The following is a 14,037-nucleotide window of genomic DNA, read 5'->3' on the forward strand; positions in this document are numbered from 1 at the left end:
GGTCTCGAAATTTCTCAAGAGATTTAATGTAATGGAAGAGCACGTATTTATGGTTTGATTACTCACCTTTAAGCCCAGTGCTACAAAAATAACCCTCGAGACCAATCAAGGCCTTGCCAGAAATCCCTACTCCCTATTTCATGTTTCACCAAAAACTTTAATCAGCTTACCCTGGCAACGTTCAGAACATAGTGCTATAGTTCTGATTACCACATTTCAATAGTATCAACCTCCCAAATACATGGAAGCATAAATTTTACAAAGATTACAGCATTTATTACAGCTGTAATCAGTCAACATACTTTAAATATCATAGTAATTACATCACACAACTTCTCACCTGAACTGAAAGGGGGACAAGAGCTTTATTTTACTCCTAGTTATACTCAATGGATATACAAACATGAAAGTATCTTGGAAACTTGACAAGACTCTCAATATTTCATCTGAAGGGTGTATTCCACAGAAGAAAACACAGGTGAAAATAGCTGAGGACATAGACACATTTCCTCGTCATAATGAAAAAAAAATTACTACTGGAAAAAAACCAGTATGTACGCCCAAGTTCACAGCAGCAGTCCTGGAGGGATGACAGGCATAAGAAAGTAGCAATAGTCAAGAAAGTATTATTTCCCCTCTGTCTCCCTTCTAATGCAAAACAGGGTGAACTACAAATTTGAACTCAGATTTATTTTTCCAACTTAGACTTTTAAAAATCGAGTTTCAATTTTTGACTGCATCGGTGCTTTTAAACTGCTTTCTCAAGCAACTCATTTGAACTGGGATATGGTAAAATGACATTATAAATTAACTTTAACTCAGTATGTGGCTTAACTACAGGCTCCTTTCCTTGCTCAGGTTGAACGGGGGAACAAACTTGTGTGGGTGCTGCTGAGAACGTTTTGAAAATTTGTGATAGTATACCCAGGTCCACCATGCCAGCTTGGATCATGCTCCAGGATTTAAGAACATGTTCTATGGGCTTTTCAAAAGGAAGAGTTACTTTTGGTGCATATTTTCTTTGTGATACAGACTTTGTTAGGTTGTCTTCAATATTTTCCACTGCTTCTCTTCTAGAAATCTCTGACACAGCTCATTGTCACCAAGACGACCACCAAAATATTTGGTTGGAAAATTCCACTTCTCATGTAGCCAAAGGTTAACTAATTCATTCTAGTGGTCGTGCTGCCTCTGGGATGTGAAGTATCGTAGCTTTGTTTACTAATTTGGTCAGAGAAGATTTGTGTACCCTTGCTTTGATGATTTACAGAAGTTAGTACAGTTTGCTGTCTAGATAAAAATTAGTTTTCCAGAGATGGAATTAAGGCTGCTGAGAAGGCAATACTGGCTTAAGATGGCGAGTGAGTACTAACATGTTGAGGAATCGAAGGGAAACAATTTTTTGATGTTGTCATTGTTGAATCGTAGCATTCACCAAGGGCTGACACCTGAAGCACAACTACTTTTGCACAGGTCAGCAAGTGTTTATCATATTTGCCCAAAGAGTAGTAAGTGTAGTTAATAAGTAATGGTGTTATTGGCTACTTGACCAGCACTTACTTGGATTCCTTCTTGCTGTTTTAGAATCAATCGGTTAACCTTTGGATCAGAATAAATGTCAGCATATACACCAAAAGTATTAACCTGTGGCCAATGTCTGAGAGATCTTACCTTACTAATGACAATTATGCTCGCTGACTTTATTGTACCTTTTGTTACCACTTGTCCACAGTGAAACCTTTCCATTTTGCAGTTATTAACTAATCTTACTAGTGATCTCTCAGATCATTTTGCAAAGAAGTCCACAAATCTGAAATAAAAGGAACGGAGGCATTTTTTTCACAGACTGAACTGGCTGAATAAAAATACATTTTGCTATGAAAACATCAATCTTTTTACAATTGCAACTGATAAACCCTAGGCTGCAGCTCCTGAAGATGCTAAATTTGGTTCCAGGGTAGTTTGCCTGCCTTTTTAGATGCCAAATTCACTTTGCCTTATCCAAGATTTTTTGATAGATAGGGAACACGGATAATCATGTATTCTTCCAGAGCAGCTGGTAGCTAAGCAAGCATGACTGCCCCCAAGAGCTGCAAAACGGGGAATTCTTTCCCTTTCATGGAACTTCAAGAGAAAGGAGAATTGTTATATGCATTTCTTCTATGGCCTTGACACAGCCAGGAAAGATTACGGAATAGATTATTCAGTAAGTAAACAGTAAGACAATAATCAAAAGTGAGTGATATCACTGGAAGAAATTACTTGATGAAATTATAACGATGGTGCAATCCTTTCTGAAGCTCATCTAATTTATTATCTTCTTTAGCCACCACAAATAGCTTTGTGTCCTCCATACAGACAGTTAACAATTCACCATATTCCTTTTAACAGAGAATCTTCCTTTCAGAGTGAGACGTGCAAAGAGAGCAAGAAATTAAAGATTGACTTAGCTAATACTAGGAAACTATCCACCAATTTTTGTACTCCAAACAGTGCCCCTATTAGAAACCATTAAGTGCATAATGTCACCTGTATCTTGTCTAGATACCCTGGGTGGCCAGTGCCAAATATTTTTGGTAGGTCGTGTAACAACTCACATAAAAAACTTACCTTCCAAGGAAGTTCCCTTCTCATTCAGGAAAATAATCTCTGAAAAGCACAGGAACATAAATCTCATTCTCAAACTCTGCTTATTTCTTTTTCCAAGATTAATACTACTTTCACCAAAGATGCCACTCAGCCCAAACTTTGACCCCTTCTGAAGCACAGTTACATATAACGCTGTGAAGATGCTGCATCCTTAACATCTGTAAGAACAACACTACCAAAGTAGATAAAGTAGAATCAACTGCTGCAGCATCCTTTCCCCAGAATGATTCTTCAGTGCTAAAACCGGTAAAAATATGGCTGGTATTCTTCTCCAGCAGAAAAGAAATGGATTAGACCTGTTCCTGAGTTGACTCTGCAGCCTAAGATTTACTCTAGTGAAAAAGTGAATAAGCAGAACTTGAAAGGCCTAACCAATACATCCAAAAATGCAACTGCTGAGCCAAACAAGGTGTACTCCTTCCTATTCAGGATGATTTCTTAAAAATTAAAGTTTCATCCATTTTGTGTCCTACTTAAAAAATTAAAGGCAATACTGGAATGCAGTGATCAAAGAGAAATCAGTTAAGTATTTTCCACTGTGACTTGAGTCCAGATATAAATTTCAAAGAACTTGACTCGATGTGAGGAAAATTAATTTAATTTATTGCCGATTAAAATAGCGAGAAACAAATACAAATTAAAACAGCACCTTCTCCTCATGCTTCCTTCTTTCCCCAGGCTCAACTTCATACATTCACCCCAACTCCTCTACCTCCCCCCCACCCAAAATAGTGCAGGGCAAATAGGAATGAGGGGGTTGCAGTCAGTCTGTAACGGCTCCTTTCTGTTGCTCCGTCTTCCTCATGCTTTTCCCCTGCTCCACCACAGGTCCTCTCCGCAGGCTGCAGTCCTTCAGCATAAGCCTGCTCTTCCATGGCTCCTCTCCGTGGACTGCAGTTCCTTCAGGAAATCTCCATCTGCTCTGGCATGGGGTCCTCCACGGACTGCAGGGAAATACCTGCTCCAGCTCCAGCACCCAAAGCAATTTCTCATTGTCCTTCTCTGACCTTGGTGTTCAGAGGACTGATTCTCTCACTTTCTTCCTCATTCTGCTTAAATACACTCTCTTAAATACATTTTCACAGAGGTGCCACCAGCTTCACTGATGAGCTCAGCTGTGTCCTGCAGTGGGTCCATTGCAGAGCTGGCCACAACCAGCCGTGTCCTGCGTAACTAGGCACCCGCACCCAGTACAGAAACATAACCAAAAAGCTGGAGATTAAGAACTTCCTGACCCGGTCCTGTGCTCCCCTTCAAGTTGTACTGAAAGAGTCACTTGTGGGGTGCACAAAGGTCCAGACCCACAGACTGATCTGGATTCAAAACAATGTAAGGGGGAGAAGGACAGTTATTTGTGCTGATAATTTGCTGGTACACATAGTGCAAGATGCTGCTCTCATCAGCATGGCTTGGCAGTTGTGCTGGCAGAAAGGAAATTCATCCCCAAACATGGGAAACTGAGGATGATAGAGCAGTTTTTTCAAAAAGAGACATTTTTGTTTCTGTGCTGCTCTGGATAGGAGAAAAAGGCAACAGGAGAAAAGCAGACAAGTGGTAGATGAGAATGTGTTAAAACAATCCCCCCACTCCCAAAAAGCGCCGAGTATGAGTACAGTGGTAGGAGACAAAAAAAATAATATGAGAGGCCAGGGAGAGGTAATTTTATGGCTTGTATTATGTTCAAAGTTAGACATGCACTAGAATCTGACATGAAAAACCTGTGCACCCACCAAATTATTGTGAAGATACTGATTTAAAACTGGTAAAGCTCTCTTTCCACATCTGTTCTCAGTAGAAGTAAGAAGCTCAAGAAGGATCCCACTTTCTTCATCTCCTTTCACGTATAAAACACCTCAGATGTGATAACAGCTTTGTCAACAGCCAAGAAGAACATGGAGTTGTTACACCAGTTTGCATTCAGAAGATAACTGGTGCACTGAAGATAAAAGCAAATATACACAATTACTGTTCTAGCTTTTATTAGATGTGAGCTCAGAGCATAAATAGCACCAAAGTCAACAATAAAAAAGTTGTATATTAAAAAGAACAAACCCCAAGTTTACCATTTAAAGGGAACCACTTCAGTCAGAAGAAACTGCAGTCTTGAGCTCTAACTGTGAGAGCTTTCTGTCTCCTGCAAGCAGCTCTTTACAAACTTCACTTCCTCTTCTGTTCTCCATTCTGGTTTCTTGCTGGTTATCTGGAGTACTCTCAGAGGTTAAGTGATCCTGAGAAAACACAGTGAACTAAGAGCTAGACGTAGAAGCCAAAGAGGAAACACCTGCACACTTCAGAAAACTGAAGTATCATCTGTAAGAAACATAAATAATTTGTTTCCAATTCCCTCTCCCATTTAATTTTAGCTTTAAGAGAAACATCTATGAAAAAAAGTTAAATTTATGTCTAAAAGAACAGTGACCTGACAAAGCGCAAATGAATTTTTAGCATAGTCCTTTAGGAATTAAACACTGTACACTTAGATCTAGGATAGATTTTTTCTTTTTTTTTTAGGCCAAATTTCTGGCTAGTTATCAAAACCATTGTTAGATGGTAGGTCCGGGGGAAAGGGGAGGAGAAATTGAGATTTTTTTTCCTCCCACTGCTGACCAGTGTTTTTCTCAAGATGTTTAAGAAAAGGTACTCTGTGAGGAGGGTACTAAATGAAGAGCAAGAATGCCTAATTTTACCATTCATTCTACAGTTGCTTGTTCCTTCTACCAGCTCCCATTCTTAACACAGCTTAAATTCCAGCATGCCTGAGGGTGACTGTTCTAGGTGCTTCCAACTCACTTGGACTACGTACACTGGTCATCAACTTTTCATACAGGGAGACCTCTATGTTCCCTTACGCTGGAAAGCAGAATTCCACAAAGCCATCCTTGAGGAGATAAATACAAGCAGCTCTGCATCAGGTAGAAACACAAATGCAGCTCTTGGGAGCTGGAAGAAACTGAAGGCTTTTCTTCTGCTCAACAAATACTGCAGAACACATGGGCACGGCCTCAGAATTTCTCCTTATCTCACTTAAAGCTCAGACTATGACCAAATTCACAGCTGAAGGTTCTATCAGTTCTTGAGACTGGACCGTTTATGACACCATTGTTTTCACTAAACCAATGCAAATTCCAAGCACAAAGAAAATTTGTCACATCCAGACTTGATGTGACACAGATGTTTATAAACAAACTATGGTTTTCAGATATTGTTATTTACATGCTGTCAAGTGACCAGCTCAGATTATGAAAATGAAAAGGAAGTACCCTTGTGTGATGGGAGAGGTGGTAAGTAAGGATTCTGATATCATCCCTGTTTCCCGCCCCACCCACGTGAGTTTGGTTCTGTAATTGCTGTTCTTTTTTTGTGGAAGACCCTGAACACAGTGATTTGCAGTATAGATGGAAGATCACCTACAAACAGGAACAAAAGTGCCAAACCTTTGAGGATCTGAACATGATGGTTTTGAAGGACAGTTTGGTATGCTTCCTGTTCTGGATAAAAAGAAAAAAAAATGGAAAAGGCTTTGATTGTTTTTAGGTTATCACAGGGTTAGAAGTATACACTAGTATTTCCTCATAAGAAATTTCTGCAGAAATACAACATTGTTGACCTTAAGTTAAAGCTTACTCTGTAAAAACATGTATCTGAAAGGACTTCAGACAAGTGTTCTCCACTATTTCTTTATAAAACAAGCTTTCATTTACTTTAAGAAAACATACACAGACAATACAAAGATCAGGAGGCTCCACTGGCCTACGGTTTCAGTATGACATGCAAAGACAGCAATGCATGGATAAGTATTCACTAACAAGTTGGTACACACTCATAAAAACACTGACATCTGTCCAAACAATAGGCATCCTGTCAAGCAAATCAGAGACACAGTAATTCTAATACTTCAGAAAGGGAAGATTTACTTTTGTTCTCTATTGAAAAATCCTCTTTCTCCCACCAAAGAATGTGGGCTTTATAGGAGTCATCAACCTTTAATCTCCTGCGTTCCATTCCTGCAGGTCCTCCCATAAGATCTTACACACTCTCTTCATGATCTTCATGCCGTTTGCAGGCTTGTACAACTTCTTGAATGGGCAAGCAGGAAGAACAGCTATGTCAGAACACAAAGACAAATCATCACTGTTTCTCAAGGGGTGCATTCAGGACTAGCACAGAGAACGTTGGTCTGGAATAAGCACACTTGGACTGAACTCCTCCCTCTCCCACTGGTCTGCCAACACACACCCCGCTCTGTTTCTGGCTCTTGTGCCATTTGATTTCCATACCTAATTACATTTTAAATAGTATCTAGAGACAAAGACTATTCTACAAAGAGCAGGTCTCTGACCTTTCCTGAACCCACTGAACTATCAACATTTAACCAAAAGGTAAAGATAAAATTTTAAGAGTATTTTAGTGGTAGCTTATGCTCCATTGATACTGTCACACTGTAGAAACCCAAGTACATTAGAAAAATGACCAAATGGCAGATCCAATAGTATGTAAGTTTTTGGTCTCTAGTTTCTTCGTAGTGAGGACCCAGCAACTAACTCTTATGAAATCACTATACTACAAACAGATTTTCATCCTCCTATGAGCCTTATCAATCTCTATTAGAAAAAAGATCAGGAAGAGCGAGAAATTTAATTTGCTTAGAACAGCATGCTCTTGTTTAAACAAGCAGACTGTCATTAGCAGAAGCCCAGTACATGCCAAATGACCAACTGAGCTGCACTGCAGAGACCTAAGGATGGTAGTAAAAACATGAATTCCAATTATCTACATCAAAAGATCTGATTATATGTGCCCTAAAATATCCGTATCATTTAACCACAGTTAAGTGTAATCACAGAATCACAGAATTTTTCAGAGTTGGAAGGGACCTCTAGACATCATCTAGTCCAACTCCCCTGCTAAAGCTGTATTAAAGAACTACACGCAAACAACTATATTCATGTCCCCATTTCCCCCCCCTTTTTTTTTGTTTCAAAATACAATCAATCCCTTACGCATATACCACTTAGAACTACTACGCATCCAAAGGTCAGTTCTTCCATAAAGACGTTATCATATGGGCACTGTTTGCAAGTTTTCTTCTATCTAGTGCAGGCTAACGGATTACTGATGAGAATTACTCTCACAGCATCCAATGCTCTTAATTTTCTGTTCAGGAAAGACTCCCTAGGACAAGGACACTCAGTATTTGTCCTCAGAAAGCCTTCCATGCTTTTAAAATCCCTTCTATACCAGAGTAGGATGAGGCCCTAGATGACAAACACCCACTAATACTTTCTACAATACACCGGTACTGTTTATGATCACTCCTTTGAAGACTCTCCAGAAAACACATCAAATCACTTCAGAAAATAAACACGTCATTTGTCGCATGCATTAGAAATGGAGTGAGATACTAAGGTGTAACTGCTTACATCGGAAAAAAACCCCCACAAACAAATGCATATACACTCCTGTCATGTGACAAGATGTTTGCCTTCCCCTCCTCCTCCCCGCAGATCATACCTTAGTTGATGCTTGTTGGACAGACCTGCTGGATAGCTTCTGACCTAAAAAATCAACACAGCCTGTTTTACACAATGCTTTTTTCATTCATTAATGAGGTGCACTGTTGCTGGGAGAAGACAGTCATTACTGATGGGATAGGCTCTGAAGTTTATTTCTACAAAAGCTTTTTTCAGAAGGGAAGGGCAGATCACAGAAGATTTTCTCATGAGAGATCCATGAAGAATAGTAACTTGTCACAGCATCATCCTCAGCTATACCACACTTTCTTTCCCTGATAGAACAGATTCTTCCTGCCTAACTTTCTGAGAACAGATCTGTTTGAATAGGCTTAAGGGAACAAATTGTAAGTTTGCCAACTGACAGACAAGTCAACAGCCAGCTACTTTCCACAGCCAGAATCAGGAACTCAAGGGGTATGAAAGGAAAGAGGCCAATTGCTCAATATAAAGCCCTAACAGCTGGCAGAAATTATCCTTTTCTCCTTGTTTTCTCAACTCTTTTCAGCTGCTGTGAATGTAACAAATGTACTGTGAAACGTGGCTGCCTAATATTCATCTAGGTAAGGATGAAAAGCCACAAAGCAAGCATGGAAAAAACTTAATGAAATTAAATGGAACATATGGACTTAGGACCCTGGGGAAACAGTAAGAAAAACTGACAGGAGCACATCTCACCAGCATTTACTTGTGCAGTGAACTCACCAGCTGCTTCAACAGTGTAACAGTGAAACATTGAGAACTGGAGGACCTGAGGGCATGGGACTTGAGCGGAAGCCCTAATAGGTGCAAAGGAAGAGAGACTTGGGTGGATACTGATCATGCTTGAGATAGACAGAGCTGCAGTCAGAGGGATGAGGAGAGCAGCAAGTTAATTCAGTTGGGAAGAAAAGGTATATTTTCCTTGTTAATACGTAAAGGAAAGGAGTCTATGCTCCTGGGTTGAAGGTCCAAGAGGAGTTTCTTCTTATTAGAAGATAAGAATGGGTGTCTCAGACCAGACTCAGAAGTCATTTAGCTGCCTCTAGTATTCACCAAAACTCAAGCAGCTCTGTTGGTTTTGAGGTCAGGACAGAGTTTCCTTTTCTTCCATACCTTAAAATTCCTACCATGAACTCACCCTATCCACTACTGGCATAGATTCAGGAGCTGCACTGAGCCTTTGCAATGGGCTCCCAATCCCTTTCCAGGGCCCCAGACTGCCCCCCAGCACAGCTCCCTCCAGCCTTCCCTGCAGGACCCTTGCCTTTCACACATCTTCAGAACCTTCTTCCACATGGTCTCCCTGGAGCCGTCCTACTTGATCTCTGTCATCCCCAGAAACCACTGCCCTCAAGTAGCTCTTGTATTTCTCCCCATGAGCCCCCATAACCACAACATAGACCATTACTTTAAAAGAAAAAGTAGTTTACATTTGAATAGGAATATTATACATTAAGTTACTATATAAATATATAGACATACATATACAGACACTTGTCTCAATTTTGTACAAACTGCATCAATCTTCATACCACATGAACAAGGCTGGATTTTTGAACTGTGTGAAGAGGACTCATTACCACTACTGGTCTCCATCCAAGAGGTTGCTGGCCTTGAATGAGAGCTTTGGACGTGTGCCCTTTTATGTCTTCTCTACATTTTAGCAAAAAATTATTTTTGCATGCACATACATAAGCGCAGCCCCTTCTTGTCAAGCCAACCAATCACTGTTATGGGTAACCAACAATGAGGATAAATTGGAGAATAATTTGTTCATTTACAGTACTGTGGAAGCTCAGGATTTCTAGGTTTGCAAAATAAATGCTTGAACATAACAACCACAAGAAAACAAAGTAAACATCAGAAAAACATCTACAATTCCACCACAAATAACCAACTACTTTGCACCAAGCTACACAGCTTTCTTTGAAAAATCAGCCTCGAGTATTCTATGCAAACAAATTTAAGTGCATTGAAAGTGGTATTGTTTACTTGTGATTTTTTCATATACATAATAGAGCCTTTTCTGTAAAATTTAGGTGGAAATTAGTGAACTAAGGTGTTAAGCTGAATATAGAGACTGGATATGGGTGATGAGTTTGTGTTCCTCCATTAGCAACATATACAAAACAAACATAAACATACTCTTTAAAGAGGAAAGATTATGCTAAATTTAAACACAACACAGTAATAAATTGGAATATGCATTTGGAAGACAAAGAGCTGAAATTCTGTGAAAAAGAAGGAAACTGAAAACAAAAAATGTGAGTATTGGCTGAAGAAGCATTTCAAATAAGATTTTTCAATGAACAGAATTGCAACTCTCATCCCCAGCTTTTAAAAACAACTAATTATTTACTGCTTCTTTAAATTTCTCCTAACTTTTTGTTCTATTGTTTTCAGGGCAGATTACAAAATTCATTTCACAGCCTACAATTCAAGATGGACTAAAAGAGTATTTCCTCCAGCTGTGAGCAGTAAACCAAAAATAGAAGTACCAACAGAAATATTGTTCAGCACAAGATGAGACTGTAGCTCACGGTGAGAACAGTGACTGTTAAAGAACAGCTCTGTTAATGAGGGAACTAAGCAAAAACTAATGGAAATGTAACTTCTCTTTCCTTATGTTTTTACTCCAACCACAAATGTGTCATCTGCTTTGAAGAAAATTAAAGGTGAAACAACCTCTTGCTAGTAATCTCTAGCTGTAATTTATTCTTTTGAGAATAAGCATTCTCAAAAATTAAGAACAATTCTCCAAAAATGAGTAATATTGAGAAAGGCAATATACTTCGGAATGCATGAGTTTAAACTCTAAGAAAAACCAAAGGTGATGGAATCACTGAATACAGCAGAGTAGAAGGAGGTACCCATTCTGGTATGTAGTTACTGAGTTGGAAAAGAAAAAGTGACTGCTGCCTGTATGCTCCAGAACTATGACTGCAGCAGAGAACATCCATTTAACAATTAACAACAACAACAAAAACAACCCAGAAGGGTGAATCTTGTGGGATTTTTGCCTACCCAGAAGTGAGTACAGCAAACCTCAACACAACTCAGTGTAGAAACTAAATATGAGAGACTCCAAAGAACTGAAGATTCTCTATGCACTTGGCATGATAAAATATTGACTCTTACTTAATAAGAGCATGACCCTGTTGGAAAATTCTAATTTAAGCTAATTCATAAACATTAGCTTTAAATGAACAGCATTAACAGTGTTAATTAACCTCACAGAAGTTAATATATTTTAAGGTAAGACTAAGATACCGCACCTACCTAACAGACGCTGCATATAAAGGTATTAGGAACCCAAGTTCAATTTGAGACACTTGAGAGTTTTAGCTTTAAATACTCGGGAGAAAATGAAAAATTAATTTTAAATGGCCGCCGTTTATATGATGTTTGTGAATGCCTTGAATGTATGTTAACAAATTTAACAATTTTAAAACGTTAATCTTCATGTTCACAGGATATTCCGAACACTTCCTCCTCTACATAAATGAACCAATCTTCTTAATGGTTTTGGGTTTTTGGGTTATTTGGTTTTTTGTTTGTTTGTTTTCTTTTATTTTTTAGTGTCTGAAAAAGAGAAAGTCCTCAGATTGTATTCTTGTACAGCATGCAGAAAAAATATCTAATTTTATCATCAAGTTCTCAAACATTTAGTAGCAACTAATAACAGAACTGCAGATATTGCTGTATACAAAATACTCTGAATGTTGCTCTAAGAATTCAACATCAACATTGTTTAACTTGCTATCTACATCGGCATCAGTTTCATTTAATTTACTGCTTTCAAGGGATTCCAAGTTATTTGTAGGTGTATTTTTTTTCTTAAAGAAACATGTCTGTCACAGATTACAATTCAGTGCTTGTCACTTATTATGGCTTTGGCTTAAATATTGCTAAAAGATTTTCATATCTTCTATCATATTCATTTTTTTAGAGGTTCCTGGTAATTATTTTAAGTAATACGGACCACTTTAGTCTTGAAGCTGCCACCATAGAGAGATCAGTTTGTTTTCTGAATGTTATAGTGACAGCATACTTGCACGTATTGCTTGGATTTATATTACTTGCTTTGTTTTCTTGGGCCTCTCTTTGTTAGTAATGTATCCATAAGCCCTACATCACAAACAGCAGCAGGTTAAATCATATTTATCTGAGCTGATAGTGTAAGTGCATAAAGCAAAAGGTAGATGAGCTGAAATGGCAGCATCAACCATTTTTGATGAGACAAAACTCTTGCTTTTAGTTGTTATGAGCAACTGATAATACAGTACCACTGCAAAGGCTGCATGCAGCAATGAACACCATAATAAAGCCAGAACATAAGTTTAAAGATGTCAAAGTTGAAAACATTCACCGTTATAATTCACACTTTTCTCCGTCAGACAACCTTAAGTTCACCTGGGAACCTCACCTTTCTCCTCTCCTTGATCTTCACACCTTTAACATTATGATCAGGTCAGAGTTGCATTTTCTTACACATCCATGTCCTTCATCACTTTGAAATTTAGCATCCTGGACCTTCGTTATGTCACAAGAACATTGCTGTATTAATACGCTTTACTGTTGGATTCTGTGGTCTTGGAGCTGGCAGATTCTATGATCTCTGTAGTGCTGTAACAGTCGAGGGTCTCAAGGAGACAAGCAAACCCAGCATTGTGATCCACATTCTAAAGCTAAGGAATTAAATTGTGGAAGACCTTCCGAAATGTCAACCAAAATGGGCCATTTGGATAGCATCCAAATTATTCAAAGCCTGAAACAGTAGAGAGAGGTGGTGTTCCACAGGGCAACTGAATGACCCGGAATTGGCAGTGAGCCACATCAGTCAGAAATCAAAACAGCTGTCTGTCAGAACTAGTATAAAACATGCCTAGTCTGAATGTCATAATACAACTTAAGAAGAATCGCATTACTTTGAGAGCACCTGCCTTTCCTTCCAAGACATTTAGAGTTCGTCGATTTGAAAAATCCTTCCAGGCTTCACAGATTTAAACAGGTGAGGAACTATGGCAATCTCTGATTTTATCTGGCTCCATAGACAATGCTTTTTCTCTTGGTTCTTGTTTAACTTGGCTCACACAGATAACACCCTCTGTATTTTCTTCAGCTTAAAAACAAAATAAAAATCAAACACTGAAGTTCACACTCCACTGATGATACTTCAGCCCCAATAACTTTAAAGTTATTTAAGCTTTTAAAAGAAAAATGTTTCAGTAACCCAAGCTAACAGGTAAAGCATGTGAAGTCAACTGCCATTTAGTTTGACAGTCAGTTATGTCATCCACTGTGCTATAAGACATCACAAGTTGACATGAGTTTACTGCAGTAAAATTAAATTTTACTGAAATTCTCTAATTTCTCTGAAATTCTTTTACCCTGAATGAAAACAGAACTTCTCAGGAGATAAGTCAAATTCAATTATAAAAGGAAAAACAACCAGTTACACAAAAATTTGAGTACAGAAAACAGAAAACTCCTTAAATTTAAGTTTGACAATACTGCCACAGTAAAATATCTCAATACTACTTTAACACCTACGAATCTCAGTATATTTCCTCATGTACCCTTTATTTTCTTTTTATTTCTTCATGTAGTCTTATAATTCCATTTTCAAAATATTACAGAATTTAGTACAAATTACATTTTGCTGACATGCAAACGTCATCAGGACATATGGAGATAATTATCGCTATGGCATTACGAAGGTGTAGGTTATGGTCTAGCACATCTTTACCTAAACGTTCCTGCAAAACTACTCAAGGGTCATCTTTTTAGAAGTCATAGATGACAAGAAAAGATAATACAGAAATAATAAAGTATTGCACAGGTAACATTTCAGACTCTCTGGAAAGTCAAAAGGATATGTTGCACTGATCTACAT

The 14,037-nt window shown here is 38.4% G+C and overlaps 1 protein-coding gene across 23 annotated transcripts in view; it reads right to left on the reverse strand.

Annotated features, from left to right (window-relative positions):
* Positions 1-3,231: 3,231 nt before the first annotated feature.
* CARF (calcium responsive transcription factor) overlaps positions 3,232-14,037 on the reverse strand; it is a 37,717-nt gene continuing 26,911 nt past the window's right edge. For 8 of the 23 annotated variants that reach the window (XM_054208063.1, XM_054208068.1, XM_054208082.1 and 5 more), the window contains 4 exons: positions 12,568-13,263; positions 8,161-8,204; positions 4,713-6,751; positions 3,232-4,585 (listed from right to left, as the gene is read on the reverse strand). In XM_054208063.1, coding sequence (XP_054064038.1) covers positions 13,145-13,263 — 119 coding nt within the window. In that variant the 3' untranslated portion in view covers positions 3,232-4,585; positions 4,713-6,751; positions 8,161-8,204; positions 12,568-13,144. The remainder of the gene's footprint in view (positions 4,586-4,712; positions 6,752-8,160; positions 8,205-12,567; positions 13,264-14,037) is intronic. The other 15 variants (XM_054208064.1, XM_054208074.1, XM_054208069.1 and 12 more) reach the window with 15 other exon arrangements.

Source organism: Rissa tridactyla, chromosome 7, assembly GCF_028500815.1.
Source record: "Rissa tridactyla isolate bRisTri1 chromosome 7, bRisTri1.patW.cur.20221130, whole genome shotgun sequence".
Classification (NCBI taxonomy): domain Eukaryota; kingdom Metazoa; phylum Chordata; class Aves; order Charadriiformes; family Laridae; genus Rissa; species Rissa tridactyla.